This window comes from Neolamprologus brichardi, chromosome 8, assembly GCF_056152115.1.
Source record: "Neolamprologus brichardi isolate AB-2024 chromosome 8, ASM5615211v1, whole genome shotgun sequence".
Taxonomy (NCBI): Eukaryota; Metazoa; Chordata; class Actinopteri; order Cichliformes; family Cichlidae; genus Neolamprologus; species Neolamprologus brichardi.
The window spans coordinates 3106483-3124263 of record NC_142111.1 but is presented as its reverse complement, the minus strand read 5'-3'; the positions used below and the strand labels follow the sequence as shown (position 1 = coordinate 3124263).

General features: G+C 40.0%; 1 protein-coding gene across 3 annotated transcripts in view; it reads right to left on the bottom strand.

The window, feature by feature from the left end:
- The window catches only part of abcc3 (ATP-binding cassette, sub-family C (CFTR/MRP), member 3), a 68553-nt gene that overhangs the window by 30160 nt on the left and 20612 nt on the right, over positions 1-17781 (bottom strand). For all 3 annotated transcript variants that reach the window (XM_087845273.1, XM_087845272.1, XM_087845274.1), the window contains exons 2-7: positions 14885-15061; positions 14096-14209; positions 8994-9131; positions 6150-6275; positions 5854-5915; positions 4094-4228 (exon numbers count right to left, since the gene is read on the bottom strand). In XM_087845273.1, the coding sequence (XP_087701399.1) occupies positions 4094-4228; positions 5854-5915; positions 6150-6275; positions 8994-9131; positions 14096-14209; positions 14885-15061 (752 nt within the window). The remainder of the gene's footprint in view (positions 1-4093; positions 4229-5853; positions 5916-6149; positions 6276-8993; positions 9132-14095; positions 14210-14884; positions 15062-17781) is intronic.

Here is a 17781-nt window from a genome sequence, read left to right as displayed (position 1 = left end):
TGCCAAATATTTAACATTTGCTAACCTTTTCAGCAGGCTTTCAGGGTTAGGGCTGGCTTTCGTTAAAGCCACATGCTCGGCACAGTTCAGAAACTAGAGGATGCTATGCTTCACATGAAATCTCATACATTTTTGGCATTACAGTTCTTATGTTAGAAGATTTTCCATTTGTGTGCTGTGCTCGCAAAATATTTGTCTCCAGATTTTTTAAATATTAAATAAAAAAAAAATAGTAATAATTTGATAAGATGACCTTTATTAGTCCCACAGGTGGGAAATTTGTTAATGCTTAAATTTTGACACATCAAAAAACTATTCACATTTAGGGCTGCTCAATTAATCGAATTTTAATCTCGATTACGATCTGGGCTTTCAACGATTATTAAAAATGACTGAGCCGATTATTAGCCCCTCCCTCGTGCTTTACTCTCGCGCTGCTCCGTGTGGCAAATCGAGCGCACCTCTCTGCGTTTCGAACACGTGTCACAACAATTAAGAGCAGCGGTCTCCAACCTTTTTTGCGCCACGGACCGGTTTATGCCCGACAATATTTTCACGGCCTTTAAGGTGTCGCGGATAAATACAACAAAATAAAACTAGTACCGGTACCGAAAAACGGAAAATTTATTCATAACACACGTGAAAAGACCCAGGAAAACCGAGTTAACGATAAAAACGATAACAAAATAACGCTGAAAACCGATAAAAACCCTGAAAACCATACATTTCACACCTGAACCTCAACTCTCGCGGCCCGGTAACCAAACGACTCACGGACCGCTCCGAGGCCCGGAGGTTGGGGACCGCTTATTAAGAGGAAGCTCGGAAAGCTAAGCAGAAGTTATTTGGAGAGGAGAGTGACTGCCGTTGGTTGAAAAGAGAGGTAAAAAAAAACTTCAGTGGAGTGGAAACATTATGGGTTCGCGGAGTCAGACGTGGATCAAGTAGACACAGTGTGTAAACTTTGCTACAGTGTCGTAGCTGCACCACAGAGCAACACTGCAAAGTTCACTAAACATAGATGTTTACATTTTTCATTTATTTTTTATATTGCAAACATTTGCACTGTTATCAGTATTCGCACACTATTTTATATTATTTTTTGACAATCTTTAAAGTCATTATTCAATACATTGTTATTGTTAAATAAATATCGTCAAATAATTGAGATCTCAATTTCAGTGAAAATAATCATGATTATCATTTTTGCCATAATCGATCAGCCCTATTCACATTTGTTCCAAAAAAAATGACAATTCTGCCTTTTGCCTCCCAAATACAGGGTTATGGTGTGGTTAGGGTTACCACCTATGCTAACGTAAAACTCAGATCATTTAAAGTCAATTGTTCTCTTGGTCAAAGTGACTGCTATTATATCCGTTTGATATTGTGCAAACTTTTCAAATGTTTTCCAATCACTTCCCTTTGATGAAAATACCAAATGCATTTAGGAAAGTGTTCAACAAAAGATACAGGAGGTAATATTATTGACCTTTAGACGTCATCCCAGGTTGCTAGGAAAATTTCTTCAATTTGAAGCTAGTTTAGCTGCAGATTTGATGATGTTTATAAATGAGAAAAATGTTTGCCAGTTTATGGCAAACATTGGAGGAAACGACTGACTACTCAGTCCTAAATTGCAAAGACACTGTAACCCATTAAATGATTCGACTTAAATGTAAAATACAGTGAACTGTTGATACTAAATCCCTGGAAATGTAATAAAAAAATCCCAGAAAAGCAGTAAATCACTGTCACGTACTGACTATAATTTACCATAGCTGATGATTGACACTATGAGAGCAACTGCCAATGTTCAATAGCTAAACTGTTTTAGCTCTAAATTATACCACAAAAACAAATCATACTTCAGATTTCCTCTGCAAACCCGGATCCTTCCAGTGGCGAGCAGCGATGCAAACATCGGAAAGGGAGAAAACAACAACAAAAACTACAGCATTAAGAGTTGTTGTGGCTGCATTTGCGTAAATGGTAAATAATGGCATTGTTTGCTCAAAAGAAGCTCAGACAACTTTTGTTCAGCATACTACACAAAGTGTAATACAAGCTTAAAGCACAGGAGTCTGATTACAGCAGTGAAGTAAAGGGAGACTACAGTTCAGCAAACAACTGTTAACATGAAACAGGTTTCCAGGTCACTACTGAAAAGGCCCTAACCAAACTGTTCCCTCTCATTTTACAAGAAGAATGCACAGACAGGAAAACTGCACAGAAAGAGGAAGCAGCCTGACAGAGGTCGGAGTTCAGCAAAGTTGTCAAGCGTGTTTGCTAAAGCGGTACAATGTGTAGCTGGAATGCTGTTCCCAGCCGGCAGCCAAGGAAAGTAATTTCTCCTGCATGAATCTGAACTCAAAAGAATAGAATGCAGCATCCTTAATATGAGAAAAGTCATTCACTTTGCAGAGCAGCGGAAGGTGGACTTAATCCTCACAAGCTCTGACAGTAAAAGCCCGAGATATTCCACATACAGGAAACATCAGAGCAGCGTTACTACAAACGAGCTGCTTTCCTTTATAATGTTGCAGTGCATTTCGTGTATCCTCTCTGATGCCTGCAGACGCTCTCTGTGTGAGTTGTTGCTGCAGTCTGTGTGCGTGGAGTTTCCCCACAACTCTTTAAAGTAGAAACGGTGTGTGGTAGCTTCAGATACTGATACCCTCCTGCTAGGGTTACAAAAGAAACGTGCTAGTAGTTTCACTTGTGCAAAAAGGAATGAACCTACGCCTGCACGCGCACAACCATACACAAAGAGCTCTGCCCTCTACGACAACATCCCTTCCCTTTTCTAGTCTAACAAAGAACTAATAAATCTGCCCTTCCTTTGAAAGCCTGAGCCCGGGGCTACAATCAGCTATGGCTTTTTTTATATTCACATTATGTGGATCAAAGAAAGCATTTATAGAAATTCAAATTAGTTTATAAATGTGAACTCTTAGGTTTTCACTGACTGCTCACTGCTCAGACAGCAGGAATAAATGACAAACAGGAGAAATGTAAACGGTCTAGAGCAGGGGTGTCAAACTCAAATACACAGTGGGCCAAAATTCAAAACTGGAACAAGGTCGCGGGCTAACATAATATTTATTGGAAAAAAATCTTCCTCCAGATTTAAGAATGAATCTCTTCTTATGGACTCAAACAAGTTTTGCTGAAAAATGGAACGAGCAAAGCTTAATACTAAACAATATATATATTAGCTGTATAATACCAGTAGGCCAGCTCTAATAATAATTTGGTATGGCTTTGCGGGCCAAATGTAATTAGGCTGCGGGCCAAATTCGGCCCGCGGGCCAGAGTTTGACACCTATGGTCTAGAGGAATACATACACAACAAGAGAAAGGCACACAACAGAAAAGTCAGCGTGTTGCAGGAAGACAAAGTAAAAAGGCTTTAAAAACACAAAAAGGTGCAATATTAGCCGCTGCATACGTTTGTATGCGCCGGCATCATTGGACTGTGTAACATTTAAAAGTTTTAAAGCCACAAAGAGAACTTAAGGAGGACACTGCTCAGTATCTTACCCCATCTTCAGCTGGCTCAGAACGTGCTCTCACTGGCGAGTTAGCAGCCAAAGAGAACACATCGTCTGTGTCATGTCACAGTAAAATTTTGAAATTGCTAAGACCTTATTCTAGCATCAGCCCTCTCCAATCATCAGATCAAGGCCTTTTAACTATTCCCCATTTAGAACAACACTTCCTCAGCTCATCAGGCCGTTTGAATCCCAGTGAAAAGGGGTTTGTACAATTCTGATGAGCTTGAAACTCCATATTTGGTATGACCACCTTTTTTTCTCATGACCCCCAACACCAGCAGCCCCAAACCATGACAGTGCAAGAATTTAAAATATGGATCGGACCCATGGACACTGATTTTCAGCCTAGTTATAAGTCTGCAGCCTTTTCTCACAGCTTATCTTCCTTAAGAGTGACTGAAGATAGTTCTCCAGGTTTAGTCTGAAGCCTGGAGAACTATCGTGTAAGACCACCTTAAAAGACATCAAAGCCTGTCTTATTTTAAGCAAAACACAAAGAAATGAAGTGTAGCTCAAAGCTTTTAAGTTTAACATACCTTAACTTTGCCTTGGCCTCCTCCTTCTCCCACTCATTAAGGAGCCTGGGCACCATGACTTTGGAGCTATCGCGCTTGTTCAGAGACCACAGGTCTTTGGCCTCCAGGGGCATTTTGTAGCCCTTTACAGCCATACTGGGAAAGAGAAGCAGCAGCTTAATTCAATCTGTTACATTAAAGCAATTCATTGCTACAAGTGTGACTGAAACAAATGAGACATTATCTAAATGGTTAAAGTGCATTTTTGCCTCTTTTTTTTTCTGTTTAGTTTGCTTTGATTCATTGCCAACATGTAACACTAAAATTCTTTATCCCAGAGCCATCTTACGAATACATGTTGTCCTCAAAAACACTTAATTGAGTTTACTGAATTAGCTAATGATCATTATGTATAACTGGATTGAATTTCACCGGAAACTGGCCTCGTGTTTTTTTCGCCCACAGAGATAGACATATACAGTCTCTCTGCATGTCTATGCAGAAATAACAGATAATAATAATAATAATATTATGATATTGCAGTATTTAATAAGCAAAAGCTACATTATAAACTACGTAATTATAATCACAGTGCAAACTACCCTCATGTTTTGACATCATGTGATATAGTAAGTAAACAAACTCTTTAGTGACAGGTTTGGCTAAACAGTGATTCATGAAAAATTATCAGGAAATAATATTTGTAGCACAGAGTAACGGTGCCAGCAACATTTCTTTTTTTTCTTCAAAAGGTATTAAACAACTAATAAACTGTAACCAATAAACTGTACAATGAAGGAGTAAATAACTCTTACATTTAGATAAAGTTGAGGTCAAGCAATACTAAATAATATAGCCACAGTATGTGTGCATTAAAAAGAGGACTGAAGGGTTGAAGCACTAATATAATAGTCTGCCCCAGGGCAGCTGTGGCTACAACTGTAGCTTGCCTCCACCAGTGTGTGAATGGGTGGATGACTGGGTGTGTAAAGCACTTTGGGGTCCCTAGGGGGGACTAGTAAAAGCGCTATACAAATACAGGCCATTTACCATGAATGAAGGAATGTTAGGATGGTTTATGATGTCCTTACATTTATTTATTACCATGGCAACTGCAGTCACTATGAGAGATGTGAACAAAAATCACACTTTTATCATTCTGCATGTTTGAACACAGTGAATACTGTGTAAACAGCCACTAACATAATGACATATATTATTAATTGTGGATTAGCTAACATAGCGTGGAACAAGCTAACAGCAAAAGTAACAGCGTTTTCTACGCTTCTTCATTCAAGCTGCACTAATGGTCTGTTTTTTATGACTGCAAACGTTTTACATTTTACCACCAACTGTGGTCGAGGTAAGTCGACACTGCTTTTTTTGTTCAGTTTCACTGCGTTTATGATCACTGCAATAAAAAAGGAGAAAGGAAAGGAGAAACTAGCGCTAATCTAAACGACAACAGTATGAAGCCAGATGACTCTCAGGCTAAGCTAAGTGAGATAAGTCCAAATAAATTAGCCTATTGATTTAAATTATTTTCTTTTTTTAAGAAGGCTAATCCATCTTGAGAAAAAAACCCAAACTGAAGATTTAACAGACTAGCACGTCCTACTATATTCACAGAACTACAAAAACTGCTTGAAAAATGAATAGCAGGGTCTAAAGATGGTGAAACGAACACCTCAGAGTCTTTAAAGCCCCAAAACTTTTAGTGTATACCACAAACTGTTGGTCTATGGAGGTTGGTTTGGTGGCAGACAGCAATGTTAGCTTACCTTGTGAACCACCAAAAAGTGATCCTTGAGAGAAAACCTGCTGTAGCTTCAGGGCAAGGATTCTGGGGGAGGGGAAAAGAGGATAAGTGTGCATAATATGAGACCAGGGAAGTTAATTGAGGATAAAGAGGACATACTGAGAACTGGATTCAGTGTGTGACTGTGTGACCTGCTTTAACAAGCACAGAGCTGCCCCGGAGCATGCTCAGACTTTCAGCTACTCAGAACACTGACTTTATGGTGTGAGCAGGAAAACACAAAAGTTATTTATGAGCGGACTGTGACCGATTACTCACAGGGTCAGTGACAACATTGGAGAAGAGAGGAGGTTTCTCGTTGAAGCAGCAGAGAATGAACTCGCAGACCACCATGCTGAAGTAGAAGTAGAAAGTGGTGAACCGCAGCTTATCTGTGACTTCGCCCTGTAAAGTATAACAAGAACACACACGCAGACACATCGTGAATTTGAATCATGTGCAGGAAACTTCTCTTGCATTATGCTTTCATTGTTCCTTTAAAATGAGGTCTGTACTTAAACCAATATATATGAAAAATAAAAGCTGAAACCTAAGGCTCACAATATCAGATCCTAATTATAACAAGTGTGTATCCTATTCTTTTTGAAAACAAGACATCAGCTTTTATCAGTTTTTGGGATGAGATGGCTTTTTGGAAAACACAACATGTCCCTGAAGTACCAGTCCACGACAGCAGTCACCTCAAGGAGCGTTTAAATCCTACAATATTATATAGAAACCTCAACATTCACACGACCCCCTGTGAGAAAGCCTTTGGCGACACTGGAAAGTCCAATTCCCTTTTAACAGGAGGAAGCCTCCAGAGCAACCAGGCTTCAGGGAGGGCCGGCCCTCTGTCATAACCTCCTCTAACAGATGAACAATGTTATTCCTCGACTGCACCTTTCAGACCTGCAGCTATATCAGAATTCACAGGTGTGTCTGGGTGTTGTCATTGTGTGCAAAAGGTTCTTTGTGACACATGATGGATGGAATATGAGTTACTGCTTACAGCAATTTTACAGCTTTTTTTAAAGTAAATGGAAATTTAAAAAAAGAACCTTCCTTGAATTCTTATTCAAGTCCTATATTTTATGTCTGCTTTGGTGATGAATGTAAATTTCATCCCTGGCAGTCAGGCAGCAGGCAGCCCCACCCATGCATTGCTATGATCATCCAGGAGAAAGGTAAGCATGAGTTGTAAGTGTGTGGGTGTTAGGAACATTCGCATGAATGGATGGAAGCTGACCGCAGGATATTCGTATGTAAACACCTTTTGACATATGAATGGAGGTAGAACCGTTGGATCTGTATGTGTGTACAATAGTACAATGCTACTGGCAGCTAAATTAAGCATTGTCACAGTGAGCACAGCAGCGTGCTGAGGTTAGGATTTGGTTCAAAGGCTAAACAACCCTACAAGGTAATAGAATGGCATTTCCATTCACTAAACATCAGCACACAGAGGAGAAAGTATCACTTTTTTTTCCACTATTCAATTCAATTTTATTTATACAGCACCAAATCATAACAACAGTCGCCTCAAGGCGCTTTATATTGTAAGGTAGACCCTACAATAATACATGAGAAAAACCCAACAATCATATGACCCCCTATGAGCAAGCACTTTAGCGACAGTGGGAAGGAAAAACTCCCTTTTAACAGGAAGAAACCTCCAGCAGAACCAGGCTCAGGGAGGGGCGGGGCCATCTGCTGCAACTGGTTGGGGAGATTCACATCTGTTGTGCCATGAACCGACACAACAGATGTGAATCTGAAGATCTCAAATGCATGAATGTTGTCTGGTGCAGTGAATTTGTATCTACCATTCAGAAAGCACGCTACGTTGCAGCTATCAGGAGAGATCAACGCTGGCACCAAGAAACAGAGATGAGACAGAACCTTGTTGAGGGTCACGGCGGGACACATTTAGCCATAAATCTGATTATCCTCCACACGTAAAAATGTGAATATGAACACATGTAAACACGCTAATTGGGGTAAGCCTTACTCTGATTATTGACTATAATCCCATCATTACGTGCACGTTAACACAGCTTTTGACCTTTTTATAACAGAAAACAAGTATATCACCTAAAGATTTTATACAAGATTAACATTCTCCACATGACAGTCATTCCGTTCTCTGTTCACAATAATATTAACTCGTGAAAAAAAGAATTACTTGAGTCAACCATTTAAAATAAAGTGCATACATATATCAGACATCAAAGCCTTTCATATCCAACACTGAGGCTGGTCATCTTTTTGAGTATTAAACGACAGCAGCCACAAACTGAAACATCTGCCTGTACAGCAGCTAAATCGTCCACTATTCTGGACCAAAACCAGTAAAGACAAAGAGTAAAAATGCTGCAATGCAATGCACAGTCTAGGTTTTATTAGGAGCAGTTTTGTTCCTTATTCATGACGCCATGATTATGAACAAATATTGACTTTTGCTGCTTTAAATAACACTAAATACACTCAGGTCTAAAATCTTGCGTTATTCAATAAACTGCACCATTCCTCCATGTGCACAACTTTGCTTCCTCTTGTGATTTGCAATCAACTTTGATATGAATCTTTATTGTGTAAAAACAGCAGTTTTCAGCCTTTGTAGTACAACGGTTTAATGGGTCACTAATCAATTTCCCTTCTAATGGACGGGAAGCTTATCTTATGCAGAACTACTGGGTCAGCAGCGCTTACAAACAACTGTTCTGCAGCAGTCCCCATGCGTTCCGATCACCGTTGCATCGGTCTGCATATTTAACATTCCCTTCCATTTTTTCTTCATGATGATCTCTGTGAATGCTTGCATATGTTTTCTCCACCGCAGCTCCATACTCCCTGCAGGGTTTGTTTGCTGTGAGCTGCAGCTCCGCTGGTGAGCGGTGCACACTGAAGGTAAGATAAGTACACTGGGAACAACAGGCCTTTTTGCTTAGTGGTGCCCTGATCTAACCCCTGCCAGAGCATCCACCCACTGTAAACTCCAAAACAACTCCTAAGACAACAAGACTGGGGGAAGGAGATTCAGACGGGTGAAAAAAGGGCACCAGGCAGAGAAGATGATGGCAGACAAGTAAAAGGTATTTGAGGGCAACGGCATGTTCTCACCTGGCTGGAAGCCTGTAGGATCTTGGAGCGGAAAGGCACGGTGGCACACAGCAAACACAGCAACCAAAAGATGAAGAGGACCCCCGAGGACTGGACCCCGCGTAACCTCTCAAACTGGATCAGAAATGTAGCCAACAGCTGAGAGGGAAGGGAGGGGTGGGGGTGAGACACAGAGAGAGGAAAAAGAATTGGGAAGGGGTGAGGGGCAGAGGGAGAGACGGTATTAGATTAGCCATGACAGAATAACTGAGGGCATGTGAGGTAAACCGCACACAAACTGGGTCAGTGTTTCAACTTTGGGTTAGATATGCTCCTCGTGGAACCGCAGCACTCAGGGCAGTTTACTTCAGGAGGACCGCTTCACTGTTTTCCTATCTGGCTTTTCAGTCAGTCTGCTACATTATTTCTGGTGATGGAGAGGTAAAGACAGACTTTTTAAAAAGACAGTGAGATCAAACTGGTGCTAATTACCAATTTAAGTACTGTCTTTAAATTAAGAGTGAACTTGCTTTTCATCCTCTGTTATATTATAGACTTTTTCAGAGGTGGATCCTTATATCAAACATGCTCAAAATTTAAAATAATAACATCAGAGCTCCACCTACCTACTGTTCAAATCTTCTGTTTTCAAGGGGCAGCCAATCAGAAGAGAGTTGGCTTACAGGGAGAAAACTAAAACAGCTGATTTCAGACAGATGATGAACTCAGAGGCTGCACCAAGTCGCAGTGTAACGTAAATAAGTATTTAAGCTATTAATGAGCAAATGAACTCTGATAGAATCCAATAAGCTGCATGCTCCTTTGAGGATGTCCTCATTCAGGACATTCGGTACACTTACTCATTCTTGTTATCCTACTTTCTAGTCCGCCTACAGGAGTTATGCACAGCCGGTGTCCTTTTAGTGCAGTAGCTACACAGACAATGAATTGGAAAGTGCATCTGCATCCATACATCTTCTCATTCACCCTTTAATAATGAAATTTTGGATCCTAGTAGACTATTGCACATTTCCAGATGTAAAAAGCATGTTAGGACTGCAATGCTGTCCATACAAGCAGCCTTTTCTTTTTTTAGCCGATGTGACTCACCTGTGTTTAGCAAGTAATCTTTTCCTTTTTCCTGTCTAAATTTAGTCTGTCAAGCAAATATTGGTAAATATTTATCACAGGATAAAAAAAGGCACAAAGGTCATAAAGACTCATGAACATCTACACCAAAAAACGTGCTAAAGTTTCAGAGGATGAGCAAAGTCATTATTAAAATGTTCTGCAGCAGTCGATTTCTTTTGTAAGGATTTTTCTGCCTTTATTAAATTCTTTCACCTCAAATCAACAAGGCCAGCTCTTTAAACCTCACAGCTACATTATTTTCACCATTCAGGATTTTTTTCCCATTGCAGACCGAAAACCTCAATGTCTTTGATTTAAAAGATTCTCTCATCTTTTCAGTCCACTTTTAAATCCAAAACTTTTTTTCCTTTTCATTTCCTGCTGCTGCGTGACGTTTTTCATTTCAGTGCTTCCTGTCTAATTTTACTTTGGGCAACCATTGCAGTGTGCATGTCCGACTTTTAGACAGGGGTGGTTATAAAGGATTTCATCACCTTTTCCATCAGAAAACTTTGTCTAAACAGTAAATTTATGCCAACAATAACAACAGAAGTGATGGAACATTCCACTGCTGTGGAGGGGGAGACGAAATACAATTTTCCTGCCTAAGAGGAACCTGGAAAAAATACACTATCACTATTTACACAGTATCTGGCCTCAGGTCTGTAGCACTGGCCTGGTTAATGGATTTGTTTGGAGAAAGGAAAATAAAAAGAGTGCCTATGACTTTTCTCCTTTTACTGCCTTAAAGAAACTGTTTCAGATTTGTTTTTACTTACTGGAAAAGAACTGTTTTGATTTGGAATAAGACATGTGACATTTGAAATTGCAACAACTTCACGATGGTGTAAACTGTTTATCACAAGACTGCCAGCTGTATCCAGTGTGACAAGGACATTTCTGCACATGTATCCAGTGTGACAAGGACAAGGACAAGGACATTTCTGCACATGTGCATGCACATGTGCAGAAATGTACCAGAGTACCTTCACTTCTGCATCTCGGTTTATTCGGTCCAATCTTAGATAACTGCATCTGAGCACTTATCACACTGATGGATGCATTTTGTTTTTAACAGTTTGGGATTTAAAGAGGTAACATCAACAGTCTAACAGATCGGTCATTTACTGGACATTAACAACATTAAACCACATGGGAAAATGTACATTGCCTGAACAATATATATTTTTGACATTTCATAAACAACAAACTGTATCTTTTAATAAAGCACATGAGTTAGTAAACTAATCAGGTATTGAAAACCCAACTCAATGCCCACTCCTCCAGTCTGTCTTGATTTGTGGCTCAAATGAAAGCACTACTGGGATACTGATTAGCTCCAAATGAGCTAAAAATTGCACCACAAACTGCATTTCTTACAATCATCTCCAGAGCCTGGCTCAGTCCCATGGACTCCTGTGTTAAAACACCCAACTTTAAAACATTACAACACTACAAAGCATGTTTTGGCCACCTGCTAATTTCCCTTACTTAACAACTATTTTGGCATCATTGTCTTTTTTTTTTGTATAACTCACCCATTCATTTGTCAAGGCTTACACAGTTAGGAGTTGTTTTATCTGCAAGTCTGCAGATATAGTTAGGCAGCTGTAGCTGGTAAGGCTCTTAGGCTACGTTCACACTGCAGGTCTTGATGCTCAATTCCGATTTTTTGATCAAATCCGATTTTTTTGTCTGCTCGTTCACACTACAAATAAAATGTGACCGCAAACGCGCTCTAGTGTGAACGCTCAAAGCGGCCGCATGCGCAAAAGAAGATGTCACACACAACGCGCTCTGTTCAGACCCAGAGCAACAGTATTGTTTGACTGATGGCCTTAATATAAAGACTTCGGACTTTACGTTTCCCAATTTTTGCTTTAAGTTATTTTGTTATTTACATAATAATGTAAATAATCTAATAATGATCCTTATTGCTGTTTTAGAGGAGCGGTGCTTCAAAGGATAGTTGCAGATTTCTGTCAGAATCTGCAGATTACACAGTACAAATAAAATGTTCACGTTGTCTTCCCAGCAGTTTCACTGACATCTACACTGGATGGCCAGGAAGCGTTCACGATGTCTTCTCCGGCGCTGATAATTGGCGTCTGTCTTGTGTCAGTGACGTAAAAGAAGGATTTAATGCGACATGACCGTTCAAACAGCAGTCGCTTTCTAAAACATCAGATATGTATCGGATTCAGTACCACATACGAAAGTGACCCAGATTGGATTTGAAAATATCGGATTTGTGCCGTTCACACTGTCATAGCATGATCGGATATGGGTCGCATAGGGTCAAAAAAAAATCTGATTTGATGCGCTTTCACCTGCAGTGTGAACGTAGCCTTAGAGAGGTTTTAAACGTGTCTGTGGTGTTGATGGTTTTTGGAGCATTTTATTGGCATTATCTGACAAATAGAAAAGGCCATCAACAAAGTTACTGCTGCAGTTAGTGAGTGAAGTTCTAGCATGTTATCTAGCACGTCTGACATGATGGCAAAGAGGCTTCAGTGTGGAGTCTAGGATTCATTTCATGGTCTCGCGGGCACTGTGCATATCTTTTATCAATGTTTTGTGTATTTTTTTGGGTGAATTGTATCAGTTCAGAGAATTTCCAATTGAAGCTGACTGTTTTAATGGCATTTTTACGGCCATCTCTATTCTCTTCTGGTGAAACGGCACTTCAAACTAATTACTCTGAACCTATAATATCAGCTCTTGTATTGTTTTATCTTCTAAAGCAGGGGTGGGGGAACTCCAGGCCTCGAGGGCCGTGTCCTGCAGGTTTAAGATGTGTCCTTGATCTAACACAGCTGATTTAAATGGTTAAATTACCTCCTCAACATGTCTTGAAGTTCTCCAGAGGCCTGGGAATAAACTAATCATTTGATTCAAGTGTGTTGACTCAGGGTGAGATCTAAAACCTGCAGGACACCGGCCCTCGAGGCCTGGAGTTGGACACCCCTCTTCTATTGTGTCCATGAGTCCAAACCCTGTACATTTATGAGTGTGGAATGATGCAACATCACCTAAAGGGATTTCAAATCAAAGTAGCATATATGAGTGTGAGAAACCCTTTTCTCTTGCATAGTTTAATTTGGTTTTCTAACAACAAAAAACTGGGAAGTCTTTACTGTGGCATTATGTCTTAAATGTATCAATCGGAGAAACATTTGTGGGTTTGTGACCCGTGTCTTTGAAGTTCAGTGATACAGGAATGTTTCCCACTTCTTGTTACTTCAGGAAATCAAACAATAAATAGCTGAAATACTGATCCTTTGGATTTCCTGACAAAGACCAAATCATTTAGCTTTGACCCATGGACAGACATAAGCAGGAAATGGACACAGAATTACAGTTTTCCTCTTTTGTTTTATTATTCTAGACCATAACTGCACTTAAGATGATTAAAAAAAGTTTGAGGTTTCCCGCTCCTTAAGCTCCGAGTCACATTGTTTGTCTATACAGGCTCCTCCACATCTCTGTGGACGTTTCTGTTTACACAAAACTGACTTATTTTGTTGTGCTTCATAGCCGAGTTACACTTGCTTAGAAGAAGCTAAGAGAAAGGATTTCAGCCTTTCACCCACACACAGTATTTGAGTGTGTGCATGTGAACATGGACAAAGATTCGGATCGCACATTAACTGGCCACAGCTGGTTATGGGTGTGTAATGTCAGCTTCGATTTTCTGTTACAGTCATGTAGAAACACCTCTGGAGCACTGAAGGCAAGCTAACTGCCAATGTTGCTATTTCACTTTATCCATCACACGAACAGCTGCTGTCATTTTGGCAAGCCGGTCTCTGTGAGTCTTTTATCACTCAGATATTAATCTCTTGTATATGTGGTCTACATCAGCCTGTATTTGAATATGCAAAAAAAAATTTGTATAATTCTTTAAAAAAAAAAAACTAAAAAAAAAAAAAAAAACTAAAAACAAATCTATCAATGTTGCTTTCACACTGTGACTTAAAAAAAATCCTCACCATGGTCATGCCAAGCACGAGTGGGGTTACATAGTAGATGGGCGGCTGATTGCCTTCGTGCAATGTGTAGAAAAGATCTGTCCAGCACACAATCCACAGCAAAAAGCCAAATGCCTGAGAGCAAACCGAGAGACGAAGGGAGAGAAAACAGACATTGAATTATATAAAAACAAAGAAATAAGACACAGAAATCAAAGCCATCAAAATATGAGGAGATTTCTGGCCAGTCTTGTGCTTGGTTTAGTTAGTTAGTTTTGTTTATTTATACTTCAAGTTCTAGACACGCTCTGCTGCTCGAGTTAATGTGATGATATATGATAACATGTATGATAACCTGAAAATCATTTAACCATCTAAAACGGAGAAACAAAGTACTCTGTTACTAAAATTGATATACTCTCGTGCAACCTTAGTTTGCAGTACGTTACTAGAAATCAAACACATAAAAGAGGCTTTAAAAACTGCATTCACAGAACATAATCTTTATACTGCGGTTATACCATATATGAGAAACAGATCACATATGATTCAGTAATTATTTAAATAAATGAACACAATGTACAATTTATAGACACTACACGTGAATATATGAAAGATAAATGTTGAATCTAACATGGTTCAGTATTGGACCCTCAGGTTTTTATTTTATAGACATGAATTATCTTGCAAAATCTCACATATTGCAGTACCTCCCAACTAGTTTTAAACGCAATAATGTGTACTATGTGACATTACCATACACTGAACTATAATAAACTAAAGTGATGAGTGTATGAAATGCTCTCTCACCGTCTTGAACCTGTTCAAAAGTGACATCATGATGTATCCTTTCTTGTTCTTCTTGAGACAGAAGATGTAGATTGGGCTGACGGCCCACAGATAGATGCACTGCACCCATGAGAGAACAGAGAGCTGAAAACACTCTGGGAGGTCAGGCCAACTGGAATTAAATGTCTGATTGGATACCTGTGGACACAAGAAAAGAGCGGTTTAGTTTACATACCTACATCTCACTGAAAGACCCACAAAGCTAACACCTTGTCTAAACTGCACAAGCTGGAATCCCACCTCCACAACCAGTGTTGGGAAGGTTACTTTTAAAATGTATTCCATTACAGAATACAGAATACATGCCCCAAAATGTATTCTGTAACGTATTCCGTTACGTTACTCAATGAGAGTAACGTATTCTGAATACTTTGGATTACTTAATATATTATCATGCTGTTTACAACTACATGAATGTACTATTGCTGTGATTTATTACTGTTACTGAAGGTCCGCGGCTCCGAACCGTAGTAAAGGGACCTCTGGCTAATACGGTGGGTTCTGTGTCGGGCTCGTAGCCGAAAACTAGCTTTACTTTGTTGTCTGGATCAACTTTGCTTGCGAGAGACAGAGAGAGGCGTTGAAAGGCTGCTCCAACAGAACTTATTGTTTCTGGAGGAAAACACGAACACGGTGTACAGTCGAGTCTTAATAGCTTACTTACAACTGGGCTCGTCAGGCACTCTTCTTGGCTGCAGTGGTTATTATTATATTTACATGCTTCCAGCTCCGTTTTTGCTCGATGACAGCTCGTACTTTTCCTTTTTCTCCCTCCCTCGCTCACAGACACATAACGTGTATGGCAGTCCATTCTCCCTGCAGCACGGACTACACTGCCTATGATGCTACATTCTTTAGAGCTATACCTGTAGCATTCTGCCTCTTAGCTTAGCACAACAACAACAAAAAAGCGCTCTCTCACCCAGGAAACACGCAGAGAGAGAGCGTCACCCTGTAACCATGGCAACCGTAACGCTGCCACCTGGAACAACAGAACGTAGCTGTCAAACAAAACCCAAACAGTCCTGACCCGCCACAATATGAAACAGGAAAGTACCGCCGTGTAATCCATTTATTTCAACAAAGTAACTGTATTCTAAATACCACCTTTTAAAACGGTAACTGTAACGGAATACAGTTACTCATATTTTGTATTTTAAATACGTAACGGCGGTACATGTATTCCGTTACTCCCCAACACTGTCCACAACCCACAGAATTTAATCACACCAACTAGTTTCCTTAAGTTAAAACTCTTAGTAAACATCTTGTGAACATCTGCTCATTGCTACAAATTGGGGGGCAGGAGAACATGTTGTGCTGGCCTGCAATAATATTAAATCTATAACTTCAAAGGTGACCAGTTGGTTAGCTACCTAACGGAAGAAAGTTTTGTTTCTTTGTTTGTTTTATATCTGATGTTTGAATTTAACCTGCACATGATATATCCAGCGAAAGTAATCTGGCATTGTGTTGATCACTTTCCTTAATAATCAAACTCAAATTCAATCAGTATGAGAATAAATGTCAGGATAATTTGGGGCTTTTAATAATTTCTTTGAACCGGATATTTAAAAACTCCAAATTACCATAATATTCACAATCATAATGGGTATATGGGCAAACTGCATTCAATTCAGTTTTATTTATCTAACGCCAACAGGACTTTATTTTGTAAGGTAAATGTGCATTAATACTGTGGATAATGTTCAACTTGTCATTTTGACTTTTCATCCCACATTTTTTACTTTAAGATTAAAGCCTATCGGCCAATAATATCTGCCGATTGATAAATCAGTCCGCGTCTATTTTAGATGAGCCAACACTAGTGCACACACTGCACTGACGGGAAAGCAGAGTGCAGTCCACCTGCATTAGTAGCAGTGGAGGTTAAGAAACATGTACAAAGTGGGCACCATTTCCGATTATGTGTAAATATTAAAACCTTTAGCGTGATGTGTCAAAGACAGATGACTCGTTTACTTGCAGCTGAAGAACAATATCTGATTAGCCCAGAGGACATCCGGGGAGAACGCTAAGTAAACATTCGCAGATACGCAACTCTGACAATGCAGTTATGGTGCTCCCACACGGCTGAAGGCCCACCCACAGATCGAACCAAGATAAACACAGCTGCCAGCATCTAACCACTCTTCATACCTTGCCACGCCAGTCTGCATGGCTAAGTGTGTGCTTGCGCATGTGTGTGTGGCTGTAAAATGTCCCTCTCCACTTCAGATAGTCTTAACATTGCTCAAGAGCGAGCAGTGAAACCAGTGGTTCTGTTAATCTTCTTAACGATTTCCCAGACCGTGAACGTGAGCCTTATGAACTTGTTCTTTTTAAACCTAAATTCATGAACTTCTCCCAGTGTGTGTTTGCAGTTTTTACCACAAAAAATGTATGCACTTTAGCTCCAATAACGACAGGAAACTGAAAGAATTCTCAGACCGTGAATGTACTGTTTATCAGCAGGGTTTCTCCATTTCACAGTCCAAACAGAAATTCATTTTCTGACTCACAGGATGTTAAAGTCCACAAGCCAAAACAATAAGCTGTATTTTACCATCAGATACACATTTACTTCAGTACATTGTCATAGAGATAATAATCTATTATGTTTAACATCAACTTTAGGAAGAAGCTGCAGCAAAACTTCAGCAAAATTATTTTACTCAGCGCGCCGGTGTAGCTCAGTGAGTGAGCAGGTGACCATATGCTACGATCGTGGCTCAAGAGTTGGCAGTTTGTCTTGTAATCGGAAGGTTGCCGGTTCGAGCCCCGGCTTGGACAGTCTCGGTCGTTGTGTCCTTGGGCAAGACACTTCACCCGTTGCCTACTGGTGGTGGTCAGAGGTG